Source organism: Ambystoma mexicanum, chromosome 8 (genome assembly GCF_040938575.1).
Source record: "Ambystoma mexicanum isolate Mex_15411 chromosome 8, UKY_AmexF1_1, whole genome shotgun sequence".
NCBI classification, from domain to species: domain Eukaryota; kingdom Metazoa; phylum Chordata; class Amphibia; order Caudata; family Ambystomatidae; genus Ambystoma; species Ambystoma mexicanum.
This window is the reverse complement of record NC_090929.1, coordinates 1,597,440,167-1,597,453,100: the sequence shown is the minus strand read 5'-3', so window position 1 is coordinate 1,597,453,100 and position 12,934 is coordinate 1,597,440,167. Positions and strand designations below refer to the sequence as shown.

Sequence of the window (12,934 nt, the reverse complement as noted above, 5' to 3'; positions counted from 1 at the left end):
CAAAGTGGGCCACTTTTATGGCCCATGTGGGCCAGTTTGAGACGTTACTGATTAGATTTGTTGAAAATAAGGATTGGCACGGATTCTCAGTTTTCTAACAGGACTTGCATGTAAATGAGGGTGATTAAAGAGCATCCGGCACCGCCCGAGACCGATTTACAAGAAAAACTGCAAAGCGAAAATGAAAAGTTACTTGCAAAGTAAAAAATGGCCCACAGGCGAGTGTTAATTAACAGGCAAAAATAAATATGTGGAATAACGAGTGATGATTGACAATACCTCTCAAAGATGGATGGTAACAGGTGTGATATATTGTCTCTCCTATTTTGCCAATAACCGGTGTGTGGAATAACGAGTCTGGGCTGAAACACCGAGTGCCAAAGAATTTCTGCAGCAGGTGTGTGCTAATGTCTCCCTCGGTTTTACAAAGTATTTGACTGCAATTGGCAGAAATGCAGCTATGGGAACAGCAAAATACTACTAAGCCTTAAGCCTCTTGGAATCTGAAGTAAGAATTAATTATTCCATAGCAATTGACATTTGTGGTTCCCTTTTTTCACTGGCAAATTAGAAGGGAAGGGGACAGGTATCTGCCTCAGCAGACCTTAGAATATATGATGTGACAGAAGAAACATATATTGGAATATTGACATAACAAATGGAATAGAGAAGATCTTATTTAAGAGTAGGAATTTGTCAGAAGGGAGGCATCCAAAGATTTTAAGCTGTGAAAGTTATGAAGGGAATGAACCGCCCTGAATATTTATAACGAATTATAAGTAGTGTAAGAATTAAAATGTATTTATATAAAGTAAAGTAGGCTTATTGTTTGTTTTTTCAGAAAGTCACCCTGACTGTTAAAGAATTAGGACTAGCGAGGAATTGAACCGTGGTGAAAATCGACCTGATAAGAATTTGTCAGAGTGAATAAAAAGTTTTTTCATCAGTATTGAATTGTATTCCCTTGAAGAATGTCCAGAATAATGAGTGTCTAAGAATGAATGTTGTGGAATGAAACATGTTGGGATAAATGGTGTGTAAGAAAAAGGATGACGGAGAAATAAAATTAAAACCTACGCAAACATTGAATTTTGAAGTTCAAATCGCTGTTGTTAGGTTCTCTCCAAAAAAAACAAATTGCATGTTTTGTATATTATTGGTAAAAATGGAGAACATAAAAAGTGTAAAAACTTGAGATACATTTCTCAATATTTGATCAATTGAATTTGGCAATAATGTTTGTCTTTTTTTAAAAAAAGAATGTTTTTAAGCTGAAAAAAAGCTATATTTTTTGATAAGTTGTTGAAGATTTATTAAAGTCATAGAAATAAGATGGAGATATAATTTAAAACTCTATCCCAAACAGCCATATGGTGACAGTCTGAAAAGGCAGAGGACCGCCCAAACACATTTGTTTTTATTTGTATTTATTTGTTTATAAATAAACAAATACATTGTGTGTAAGCAATTGAAAAAATAATTTTTTGAAGGAAGGATTGTTTGGATAGGCCCATATAAATATCCCCTCTTGTCTCTAGTTTGTTGAAGTGAGACATCTTGCTCCAGCGTATCTCTTCACTTATCCCATTATATACTCATTCTCGTTCTTGCCCCTCTCCATCCCTATTTCTTGTCTCTGTCCCTACATTCCCCTGCATATCAAGGTCCACCTTATTTCTTCTTAATTTTCTTGTACCTTGATTGATCACATTTTACTGTATCGTTTAGCTCCATGTACAGCACTTAAGTGCTATATAAATAAAAACAAAATACTAAATACAAAGCTGTATCCTTATTAATGGGATAGATGACTCTTAAATTTGATTTGTTCAAAAAATGGGCCATAATCAAAAATATATATATAAAATATTTTAAATAAAAGTTCCTACGTATAATTTTGAGCAAATCAGGCTCAAACGCAAAAATGTCAATCACTAGGAGGCAGAAATATCGGAGAGGCGGGCACCACAAGTTATTTTCTTCTCTTTCTTTCCTTGTTCAAATTATATATATAATTCACCTTCAATGTCAGGTAAAATTGGAGCTGCCAGTTTAAATCTAGTCCTATAGCACCCGGACCTTAATAAACTGCAAATGAAGAAACAAGGCAACTCTGCCTTATTAAAACTGGCGCATCTCAGTTGGCCCTTCTATAGGGCTGCAAATTTTCGAAAGATTCGATTCCTTCTTCAATATCTTATTGCAATCAAAATATGAACAGTCAAATATATCTATGTACTTTTAGACAGGAATGTTTATTCACATTCTCATGTATTGACTTGTGGCAACATTAAATAGGGAAGAGGTTGACATAATCTTGGAAGAAATAAATAGCAAACTAGCCGAATATAAGGCAGAACTTGAAACAAAAAAGATTCGAAAATTCAAAAGAGATACATACGATTATTTAAAGGATGAAGTCTATACCTGGATGGACAAATATGGTCCTCCAATAAGAAAACCAAAACCTACGAACATTAGCGAAACGTCCAGCTCAGGAACAGACACAGAAAGAGAGTCTACTAACATAGAAGAAGAGAATTTGCCAACAACCTCAGGGAACACAAGACCCTCAGAAGCCTCAACAAGAGGAAGAACATCTTTTTTAGAGATAGGCAGAGGCGAACAAGAAGGGGGAAGAGAAAGACAAAGAGGAAAACCGAACACAAGGTTACAACAAAAGAAAACATCGTGATAAACTTGTCAACAAGGATATTGACAACCCAAGAACTTCAGACACTACAAAAAGGCCTAAACTTTGTGCCAACATATGACAGCACTTTATTTGAATCTAAAATTGAACTGTATAAACTTATTAGGAAAATGAAGTTAAAAGTATTCTTTGAGGAATTAGAAATTGAAGACATAAGGGAAAAAGAAGATCTGAAAGAGTTCAGAAGTAAAAGCACCTTTATTCCTCCAATTAGTGTTCCATCAATAGATATTTTTCAAAAACAAGTAACGAGAGATTTTGAAAAATTACATTTCAAACCTAAAACTAGACGCAATATGAAACCACATGAATTAAAACTCATACAAGACCTATTTGGAGATCCAAACGTTACAATAAGAGCTGCAGACAAAGGTGGTGGTCTAGTACTGCTGAATACGAGGGACAACTCAGAGATAGCAACACCTATGCACAACTAGCTAATGACCCAACAGCAGAAATTAGACAGAACTTGGGAATTCTTCTGGATAAAGCAGAGGAACTGGCATGGATAAACCATCATACAAAAAAATTCTTGACAAACTCATATCCTCGGATACCACATTTCTACACTCTCCCAAAGGTGCACAAGGATTTAGTAAAACCACCAGGCAGACCTATCGTTGCAGGGATAAACAGCATCCTAGAACCCCTTGGTAAATATGTGGACTACTTCCTACAACCCCTTATACAAAAAACGAGTACATATATCAGAGACTCCACCCATTTCTTGCAACATCTAAACTCAACACCATTTGACTCTGGAAACATTTGCTTCACAATTGATGTTAAAAGCTTATACACGTCCATCCCACACGATCTAGGAAATGAAGCAGTTGAGTGGATTCTTCTGAAAGCGGATGAAATAGGAGCACAAAAAGAATTCATAATGGCACTCTTAGAGTTCATTGGCAACAACTCGTACTTTAGATACGAAGATAATTACTACCTACAGGTAGCTGGCACAGCCATGGGAGCTACCATGGCTCCTTCTTACGCTAATTCATTCATGCACAAATTTGAAACTGAAAATGTTCTACTTAACCAACGGTGGCAACAACAGCTAGGGATTTGGATAAGATACATTGACGACATATTCGGAATATGGAAAGGTAGCGAACCGGAACTACTTGAATTTTTTGATTACCTCAATGGCATAGACAGAAGAATACAGTTTACACATGAATACTCTCGTGAAAACATACATTTCTTGGATGTAGAAATCAGAATAACGAATACAGGATATCAGACCACCATTTTTCGTAAATCCACAGATCGGAACAATTTACTTCAACGACTAAGCTTTCACCAACCAAGCCTCATTAAAAATCTACCATACAGTCAGATGCTCCGTGTGAAAAGGTTGGTGAGCGATCCAATAGAGTACGAAAAGGAGATCAAAGAAATGGGAAAGAAATTCCTTGACCGTGGTTATAAGCAAGAAGAAGTATCGGCAGCAGAAATGCGCATGGCGACACAGACAAGGGGAGACCTATTGAAAACAAGAATCAAAAAGGATGATGAATCTCCCTTAGTGTTTGTATCAAAATACTCAAGACAGAGTAACCGCATCAAGACAATCATTAAAAAACATTGGAACACAATGACCTGTGACCATCGAGTAGAACACCTATTTAAAGACGTCCCGGTATTTGCATATCAACGAAGCCATAATCTTAAGGATAAATTGGTAAAAACCAAACCAGCACACAAAAAGAAAACTACGAAAAGATGTGGTACCTTTCCCTGCCTGAATTGTAACAACTGTGGCTACATAATGAAAGGGGATACCTTGAGGCATCCGTATACAGGAGAAACTATAAAATTAAGAAGTTTCGGGACATGTGACTCTGAAAACGTGATATACACTATAAAATGTCCCTGTGGTTTACATTACGTTGGCCAAACTGTGAGAACAGCTAAAACAAGATGGAATGAGCACAGATCTTGTATACGTAATAATAACAAAACCTCGGCTGTGGCCAGGCATTGGCAAGACAAGAAACATAACTTGGCACAAATACGTTTTGCTATCCTAGAGATAGTGGAAAAGAGAGATCCACATGAAAACTTCCAAAAAACAATGGATCAACGAGAAACCTTCTGGATTGACCGTTTGAGTTCTCTAATGCCTAAAGGAATGAATGAAGAGATTAACTATATGTGTTTTTTGTAATCTAGAATTTCCGATTTTGCATATATACTTACAGACGCAGGATAACCTCAGATGAACTTCAGGCATTGGTGCATGAGACCGATTTATCTAGACACTTGGATTAACATTTATACCCTTTTTGAATAAATCATTGCATGCTTTAATTGTTTAGAAATCACCCTGGGTGAAAGATTGCTGCTTGCACCTACAAATGAATAATAGTATAGCACATATTTTATGACATATACGTAATGCACCGTACAAATAGTATGTCTAGTTATCCGTAATTGAGTTAAACACAGGCATTGACAGCTTGACCTATTACATATAGTGGAACAGAGGTTTCCATGGAGACATCCCCGCCCCAGGGTAATTACCCGGGGGTGGGGCGCGAGGCGTACGTGCTCCGGCAACCCGGTTGGACCACAGCGCCTCGTACGGTCTCCATGACAACATTTAAATGAAACACACAGGCGCCTGCGCGCACACGTCTCTCTACAGACCGCAGGACAACGCTGGAACTCCAGGTAAGCATCGGCGAACACTCGCCGCGCTCTACAGTAGACATAATAACATTAGAATGGCTGTCTAAACCGCCTATCTCTTTAACAGAGAGACGATGGTCATATGCGCCTGGTGACGCATTGAAACACACACAACTGTGAAACTAGAGAGAAAACGCCTTTAAAGCGATCAGGTAGGACTGATTTCTGTCCTAAAAATCAATGCATACAAAACCTATAATGCTGAAACTAAATGGCTTTTTGTTGGTTGTTTATTTTTCATTTGGCGGAACTATTGCATATACGTGGGACAATCCAAATGGTATGTGTGAATTTGTAAATATATTGTATTTAAACCGTAAAGTGTATTTAAATTCATGAATACATAATTATGACTAGCTTGATGACGTAATCAAGTGCCTTTATACAGCCCTGACGAAGGTTTAAACCGAAATGCATTGGCAGAATGTATATTGAAGGCAAAATTTGATCGCCCAACACAGTGCAATGTGAATCAATACATGAGAATGTGAATAAACATTCCTGTCTAAAAGTACATAGATATATTTGACTGTTCATATTTTGATTGCAATAAGATATTGAAGAAGGAATCGAATCTTTCGAAAATTTGCAGCCCTATAGAAGGGCCAACTGAGATGCGCCAGTTTTAATAAGGCAGAGTTGCCTTGTTTCTTCATTTGCAATCACTAGGAGGCATCCATTTCGTGAAATTGACGAGCCTCCTGTGCTTGTGTTAAGCTCTGCCCTCTCTGCAATAATGAAGCAAAAGGGAGCCAGCTACAGCTACCAGTAAGTGGCTTTTGCTTCATTATTGCCGGAGAGCAGAGAATGCAGTCAGGATCCTGTCTGTTGGTAAGTGCTTTATATGTTTTATTTTAGATATTCACTGCAATTATAAATACAGCATTGTTGTATTTATGATTGCAGTGCCAAGGTTTTCTTTTTAAGTTTCCCGGGCTCCTACGAGCCGAGGGAGCCCGAGAAAACTTAAAAAGAAAACCACAGCATTTATAAATACAACAACAGTGTTGTATTTATGATTGCAGTGTTTTTTTCTTTGAGTATCCCGGGCTCCCCGGCCCGGGGGAGTTGGGAGACTTAAAGCTGAAGCTGCCGCAATCATAAATACAATATTGTTGTATTTATGATTTCCAAGGTTTTCTTTTTAAGTTTCCCGGGCTCCTCCAAGCCAGGGGAGCCCGGGAAACTTACAAAGAAAACCACAGCGTATTTATGATTGCAGTGGCTTTTGCTTTAAGTCTCCTGCTGGGAGACTCAAAGCTGAAGCCGCCGCAATCATAAATACAATGCTGTTGTATTGTTGTATTTACGATTTCCGAGGTTTTCTTTTTAAGTTTCCTGGGCTCCTCTGAGCTGGGGGAGCCTGGGAAACTTGAAAAGAAAAAAAGTTATTTATAAATACAACTGCATTGTATTTATAATTGCTGTGCCTTTTCTTGTAGGCAAGTCCAGGGAATTATAAATACTTTGCTGGCATCAGGCAGAGTATTCATAATTGCTGCAACTTTCTTTTCTAGTTTCCCGAGCACAGGAATCTAGAAAAGAAAGTCGCAGCAATTAGGAAAACTCAGCCAGCAGCCGGCAAAGTATTTATAATTGCTCTGCCTTTCATTTGACGTTTTCTGTGCTTCCCTGGGCCTGGGGAGCACAGAAAATGTAAAATGAAAGTGAAGGCAGCCTCCTCTCCATGTTAAGCTCTGCTCTGGCTGCAGTAATCAAAAGCTCCTACTAAGGGGCTTTTGCTGCTTGATTATTGCTGCCAGAGCAGAGCTTAACAGGAACAGAGTAGGCTGCTTCAAATCACAAAATGCCCCCATGCAAACACTTTGAGCCTCATTTCCTCAAAATTTTACATAGGAAATTTCTTTATAAATATTTTTTATATATATTTTTGATTATGGCCTATCTTTTGAGCCAATACAATTTTAGAGTGAACTATCCCTTTAAGAGATTAAGTGATGGGATCAGAGGTCCCGGAATTGCAGTTGCAGCTCAACGATCAAAGGAATCCATGGAATCATGGAATACTGCCATCATTTGGTCTTTCTGCAAGGGTCATCTTTGTGCCCTTAAAACAATTTCAGCTCCATGCAGACAATACACAGATCCATCCTTAGTTGGATAAGCCTGGTGCAAACACGCCGACATCACATCTATCCACTGATGATTGCGCCTGTCCTCCACATCCTCAAAGTTCTGCTCACTGGTCAAATCAGCCAGAAACACTACCCCTTTTGAATTTTCCATACCAGAGGGAACAGTTCTTGTGCCAACGGCCAAAAACATGGGCACTATAGTTTACTCAGTGGTCACCGTATCCCCAAAGTCAACACAGTGACAATTTGTGGCTACCTGGACTTTGTATGATTCTACTATTCCTCCATACGAGGCACCGGTCCAAGCTGGTGAGACCCCCGGTAATGGCACAATGGATTTTTGCTAATGTGTACTCGACTCCGAACTATACGGGAGACAAAGTGTAGAAGTTGAAAAATCAGGCCGCCATACAGGTCCTAAGTTTGCATGGAGGCAACCTTGAGGATATGAAGTCTGATGCTCCAAGCAGAAGCCATTCCAGAAGAAGGGCCCATACTTCCTGCAGAAACAAAGAAGATAGTGGTATCCAGGTTGACCCAAGAAAAACGTCCTCTTGTTTTTAGATTTTGGCACCTGTTGTTAGAGCAAAGGAAATACAAAGGCAACATTGTACGTTTGAAAAGTTGTCATTGTTAAGTTGACTCAATAGGAACAGAACATCAGCCATGAAAGACCTTTCCTTGTCTTTGTGTTGAAAAATGACCCAACTTACGGGCATCCATTTCCCGATGTCCCCAGTGTGCAGCCACCCGTCTTCATCCAGAGCTTCCGCCGTCTTCTCCGGGTCCTTCAGGTAGCCTTTAAACACATTGGTCCCTTTAATGCAGACCTGCGCGGGAAGGAGAAAAGTGCCGCATTTACTCCGGTACTCCATTGACTCAGGTACCCTATGGTGCCACGCAAGACCCACATGCACATGTATCTACCTCGCCTTCCCCGTTGGCTGCAAAATAGTTCATGTCTGTGACATCTTCCAGTCGGATAATGTTGCACGGAATCGGTGCGCCCACATGACCTGAAATTAGAGAAATAAAAGCGTTTGTAACAGTGGGTGTGATTGTACAGGAAGGAGTGCTGTGCTGCTTAGATTCCGAATGGGGTTGTCTTCCATTTTGATGGTTTAAAATGGCGCATGGAGTTACTCAAGGTTTTCTTTGATAGGGTCAGGAGGAACATATTTCATCTATTACGGAATGGGAATTCTAATATGTGTGCAGAGAGCTACTAACTTCAATGGGAAGAAAACGGTGAATATTGGACTGTTGTTTGTACTGTGCATTTTTAGTTTTGAGTCCTAGGTGGTGCTTTAACACCATCTACTTTGCCAAAGCTATTGGAGTAGAGTGTCGCAACAGGTTAGAGCGGGGGATATCTCCTATCTACCTGCTAGTGTTCCTGGCATTGTCATTTGCTGATATCCGTGTGTGGGCCATTTTCATTGGCTGCTTTTGCTGCCACTCTGATAGAGCTTCAAATACTGTATTGATATTATCAGTAGATGATGAAGGCAGCATAATGTAATAAATGTGCCCTAAACAAAGACCAGAGACATTTCTGAGTTCTGTGGAATCGAAAATAAGCATTGCCAAAGCCAACCGATCTAGCTTTAGTAGAGTTGTGAAATCGCAATATGGTATCTTTGTTTATGTGAATAATAGGCAATAAGTTTGCACTTTTATTGGCATTTTCATATGTACTTGTATTTCTGTAGTTAAACAATAAAAAGGTACCTACCACAGCTTAAAATAGAATAAAACCAATAATTTTGTGATACAAACAATGGGCCTCATACTAAGTCGGCCCGTCCGGGCCGGTAAAAAAGTGCCGGTATTCGTGGATACTGCCACTTTACTGGACCGGCCGACTATAGGGTTGCCGGTGGGAGCCTGCCTGAGCTCCGGCTAAGGCGCCCTACCGGCAAAAAAAGCCCTGATTGGTAATTTGGTAATGATGGCAAATCTCTGCTTGGAGTCCAATTGGGCCCCATGAATGGGGATTTACACCGTCACTCCGGCACCCGTAATCCAGAGGCAACGCCGCCAGACTGGGTGCCGGAAACAGTATCCACATTTGCCAGTAGCCTGGCGGCTGTACCGCAAGGATTCCGGCAAGGAATGTCGTTTGTGCATTTTTTTAGAATTTTTTTAGAATTTTTTTATCCTTCTCGTCAGAGTCATTGCTGATTGCTAGCACACCATGCATAAGGAGACAGTGTGTTCAAATTGCACACAAATAGTGATCGTGCATGAAACGCATGCTCATTCATTTTGTTTTTGGAAAACAGCCCATTTTATTGTGAAGTTAAGGGAAATATGCACTTTAACAGATTACCAGTTGTGTTTATACTGTATTTTCAGATCAAACACGCTTCATTTTGTAAAGTTTCATTCGGTTTGGCGGAGGGTCCATTTTTAAGGGGAGCGACATCCTAAAACTTGAGTTTTCATGCAAAGCTCCCTAGACTATAAACTGCTCCATGGATCTAAACCAACCCTACATGAAAAGCCATCACATGATCTTATCTTCAATCTGCACTTGGTCTGCTGAAAATCCGTCCTGTTTTTTTTTTTTATTCACCAAATGTAGCCAAAATCCCATTATGTTTATTCGGAGCTCGCTTCCCTCTTCACATCCGGGCATGGCTGCTTTTGAGGACGTTTTCAGACATTTTACGTTCATTGATCTGGGTCAGGTGAGTACATTCTAGTAAGGGGCAACCTGATTGGTTGAAAGACAAGCCTTCTGACCGTTTGGGGGCCCGGGAAAGATTTCTAAATGACCACGATTGCGACTCTTGGTTAGATACGGGGTCCTGTGGACCCCATGTTGCACATTTTTTAAAAGTGGCATCTTGCATTCCCATGGCCGGACCCAATGCAAGTTCAGCGGGTGCCATCCAAAATGGGCACGTGGGAGTTGCCTGGGCATTGCTGAAGGTCCTACCTTGGGCAGAATGGCCACTGAGCATGGCTGCAAGCCATATCCATTGGTGATATTGGATGGCCTGGAGGTGCATAGGTGTCTGGGCAAAGGCCTGTCCAAAGGGCATACTCTGAGAAAAGTGCCCCAGCTCAGTGGTCAAATTAGATGTCATGGGCACTGTCAAAAGAAGTTCACCAGGCGATGTTTCTACTAGACATGGCTGCAGGCAACATAATCCATTCCAATATGTCGGTGCTTCTCCAGGCCTGTTTTCTGGGACGTGTAGTTCAGCTGTTCTGAACTACACGTCCCAGAAAACATGGTCCGGTCCGGAGGGACTTTAGCTTGATCGGGAGCTTCAGAATGCTGATTCCACTGAGAAGAGGGTGGATGTCGTGCGTGGTGTGGAAAACCCGGTGGGCAAACAACGAGTCCCCCACCGACCAGTAAATCTCCTGAGGATGGGACGGATGCAGAAAAAACAATTTAATACCTCTTTCTATGGGCCTCATTACAAGTTTGCCGGGCCGGAAACAAGGGTGCCGGTAAGATCACCGGCATCCTTGTTTCCGGAGTGGCTTGCCGGGGCCGCTGCGCCCGACAGGTCTGACCCTGCCAGGCACTGCACCCACAGTAGGCAGACTCTTTACAGAAGCGTCAGCACCGTTAGAAACTGTGCCAGCGCTTCTGAGTCCCCACTCCCCAGACTCTATGGGAGTGGGCACTAACATTTTACTGGCGCGTAACCTCCCGGGCCGCTGGACTTGTAATCCCCCGGTGGCACCGGGAAGTCGAGCACTGGTAAAATGTTACGGGTTCAGCGGCAACACGCCAGACTCGTAATGAGGGTGTTTTTCCTGTGTTCAGACCGACCAGAATGAGTCCTTAAAGTAGAGTATTACAACAGGTAGAAACATTGGCAGTTACTTCCTGTTATGGGCCGATCTTTCATTAGTATGCCTATACCTACCTGACTTGTGACTCATCAGAACAGTTTGGTGTCCTAAAGGAAGACTCTGGTGCACGTGTTCATCTTGTGGGTTGGCACGTGCAGCAAGGTTCAATTTGCTCGACGCACATTGGCCCAATTGAATCAGGCAGATTTATTGCAATAAAACGCCCTGAATTATCATCATGAAGAAGCTCAGTGGATTTATTTAAATATCTGCATTTAACCTGCAAATGCCCGGTTAGAATCATAGTGGTTTGGAACGCGGTAGCTGCGCACTTGTTGCTTGACAGTTCTGTTACAATCCGTGTAAAGCACCTGTACACCCCAGAGGGAATGTGACTTGTTAATGCATTTTTTTGGGGTTCTTTCACCAGGTTGCTGCTGAGTTGTACCTGCTGTCCAGTCTCCAGGGGTTGAGAAGGTGCACCCTGCTGCGCATTCCGTTTGGCCGTAGGCTTCAAATATCTGTGGTCAGAAAATAAGCATGATTTGACCTAATTCAAAGCATGAAAGGTTACATGTATACAATACATACACCCACTGTCTTTTCGCTCTTTCTCTCTCGTTCTCCATAAGTCCCAAATAGTTCTGAAGCCAGTCCTTCCTAAATTAATTGACTTCACGAAAAATAATCCTGAAAGAAGCCTTATCAGTGTTACTGTGTGAGAGAGTGGACACCTTTCTGTGGACATCGTCTACTCATGTTGCTTCTGGCTGCAATATGTCTCTTTTATAACTTCACATCCCCAGTACTTGTTCATATAATGTTACCGGCGACCAGCTCATGGACCCAAGGTCGCCCGGGACGCTGCAGGAAAGAACGCCACGGCACCACGTTAAGTCGAAACACAACCTCTTTATTCCTTTCCCTTTCGTAACTGTCCTTGCAGGAAACACGTCCAGGAAACACGTCATGGGTGTTTCCTGCCAAACATTTATGAACATGTGTGCGCCCGAACTACTAGAACGCTGCAGTTCACCTCCTATAAACTTCCCGGAAAGAAAACCATGAATGCATGAATGAATGAATACATTTATTAGCACTTTCTCCGGTTCCTGAGCATCTTTTGAGAAATGAAATATAAAAATACACAAAAAAAACAACAAACACATATTACAGAATAAAAAGGGGTCACCTTTGATTAGGCTGCAAAATTATCTGTGTGGGTCAAGGCTTGGGTTTATAATGAGCAATGCATGGAGGCAAGAGGTAAAGTAAGGGATGAAGGGTAGTATTATATGGGGGGGGATTTAATGAAGGGGATAGATTTGGTGAGGCCGAAAAGGTTACGATGAACGAGAGAGCTTGAACAGGAAAGGGGTTTTCAGTGGGTTAGGTAAAGTGAGGTAGCACCAATAGTTTCCTTTTGTTATTTTTTTGGATCGCTGTAATGTCTCCTTTAAGATTACGTCACATAGCCCAACCCCACTCATCGTTTCCACGTGAGCGCGAGAGGACAGGAAAAGGCGCTCTGAGGGCCGAGAGTGAAGTGCAGAGATCAACAATGAATAAACGTACTTCAGATTAAATCACATGCGATAACAGACTCTGT

General features: G+C 41.2%; 1 protein-coding gene across 1 annotated transcript in view; it reads right to left on the bottom strand.

The window, feature by feature from the left end:
* ACSL5 (acyl-CoA synthetase long chain family member 5) overlaps window positions 1-12,934 on the bottom strand; it is a 142,755-nt gene that overhangs the window by 40,634 nt on the left and 89,187 nt on the right. Inside the window, exons 14-16 of the mRNA XM_069611790.1 lie at window positions 11,774-11,846; window positions 8,434-8,522; window positions 8,220-8,336 (exon numbers count right to left, since the gene is read on the bottom strand). Of these exons, the coding sequence (XP_069467891.1) occupies window positions 8,220-8,336; window positions 8,434-8,522; window positions 11,774-11,846 (279 nt within the window). The remainder of the gene's footprint in view (window positions 1-8,219; window positions 8,337-8,433; window positions 8,523-11,773; window positions 11,847-12,934) is intronic.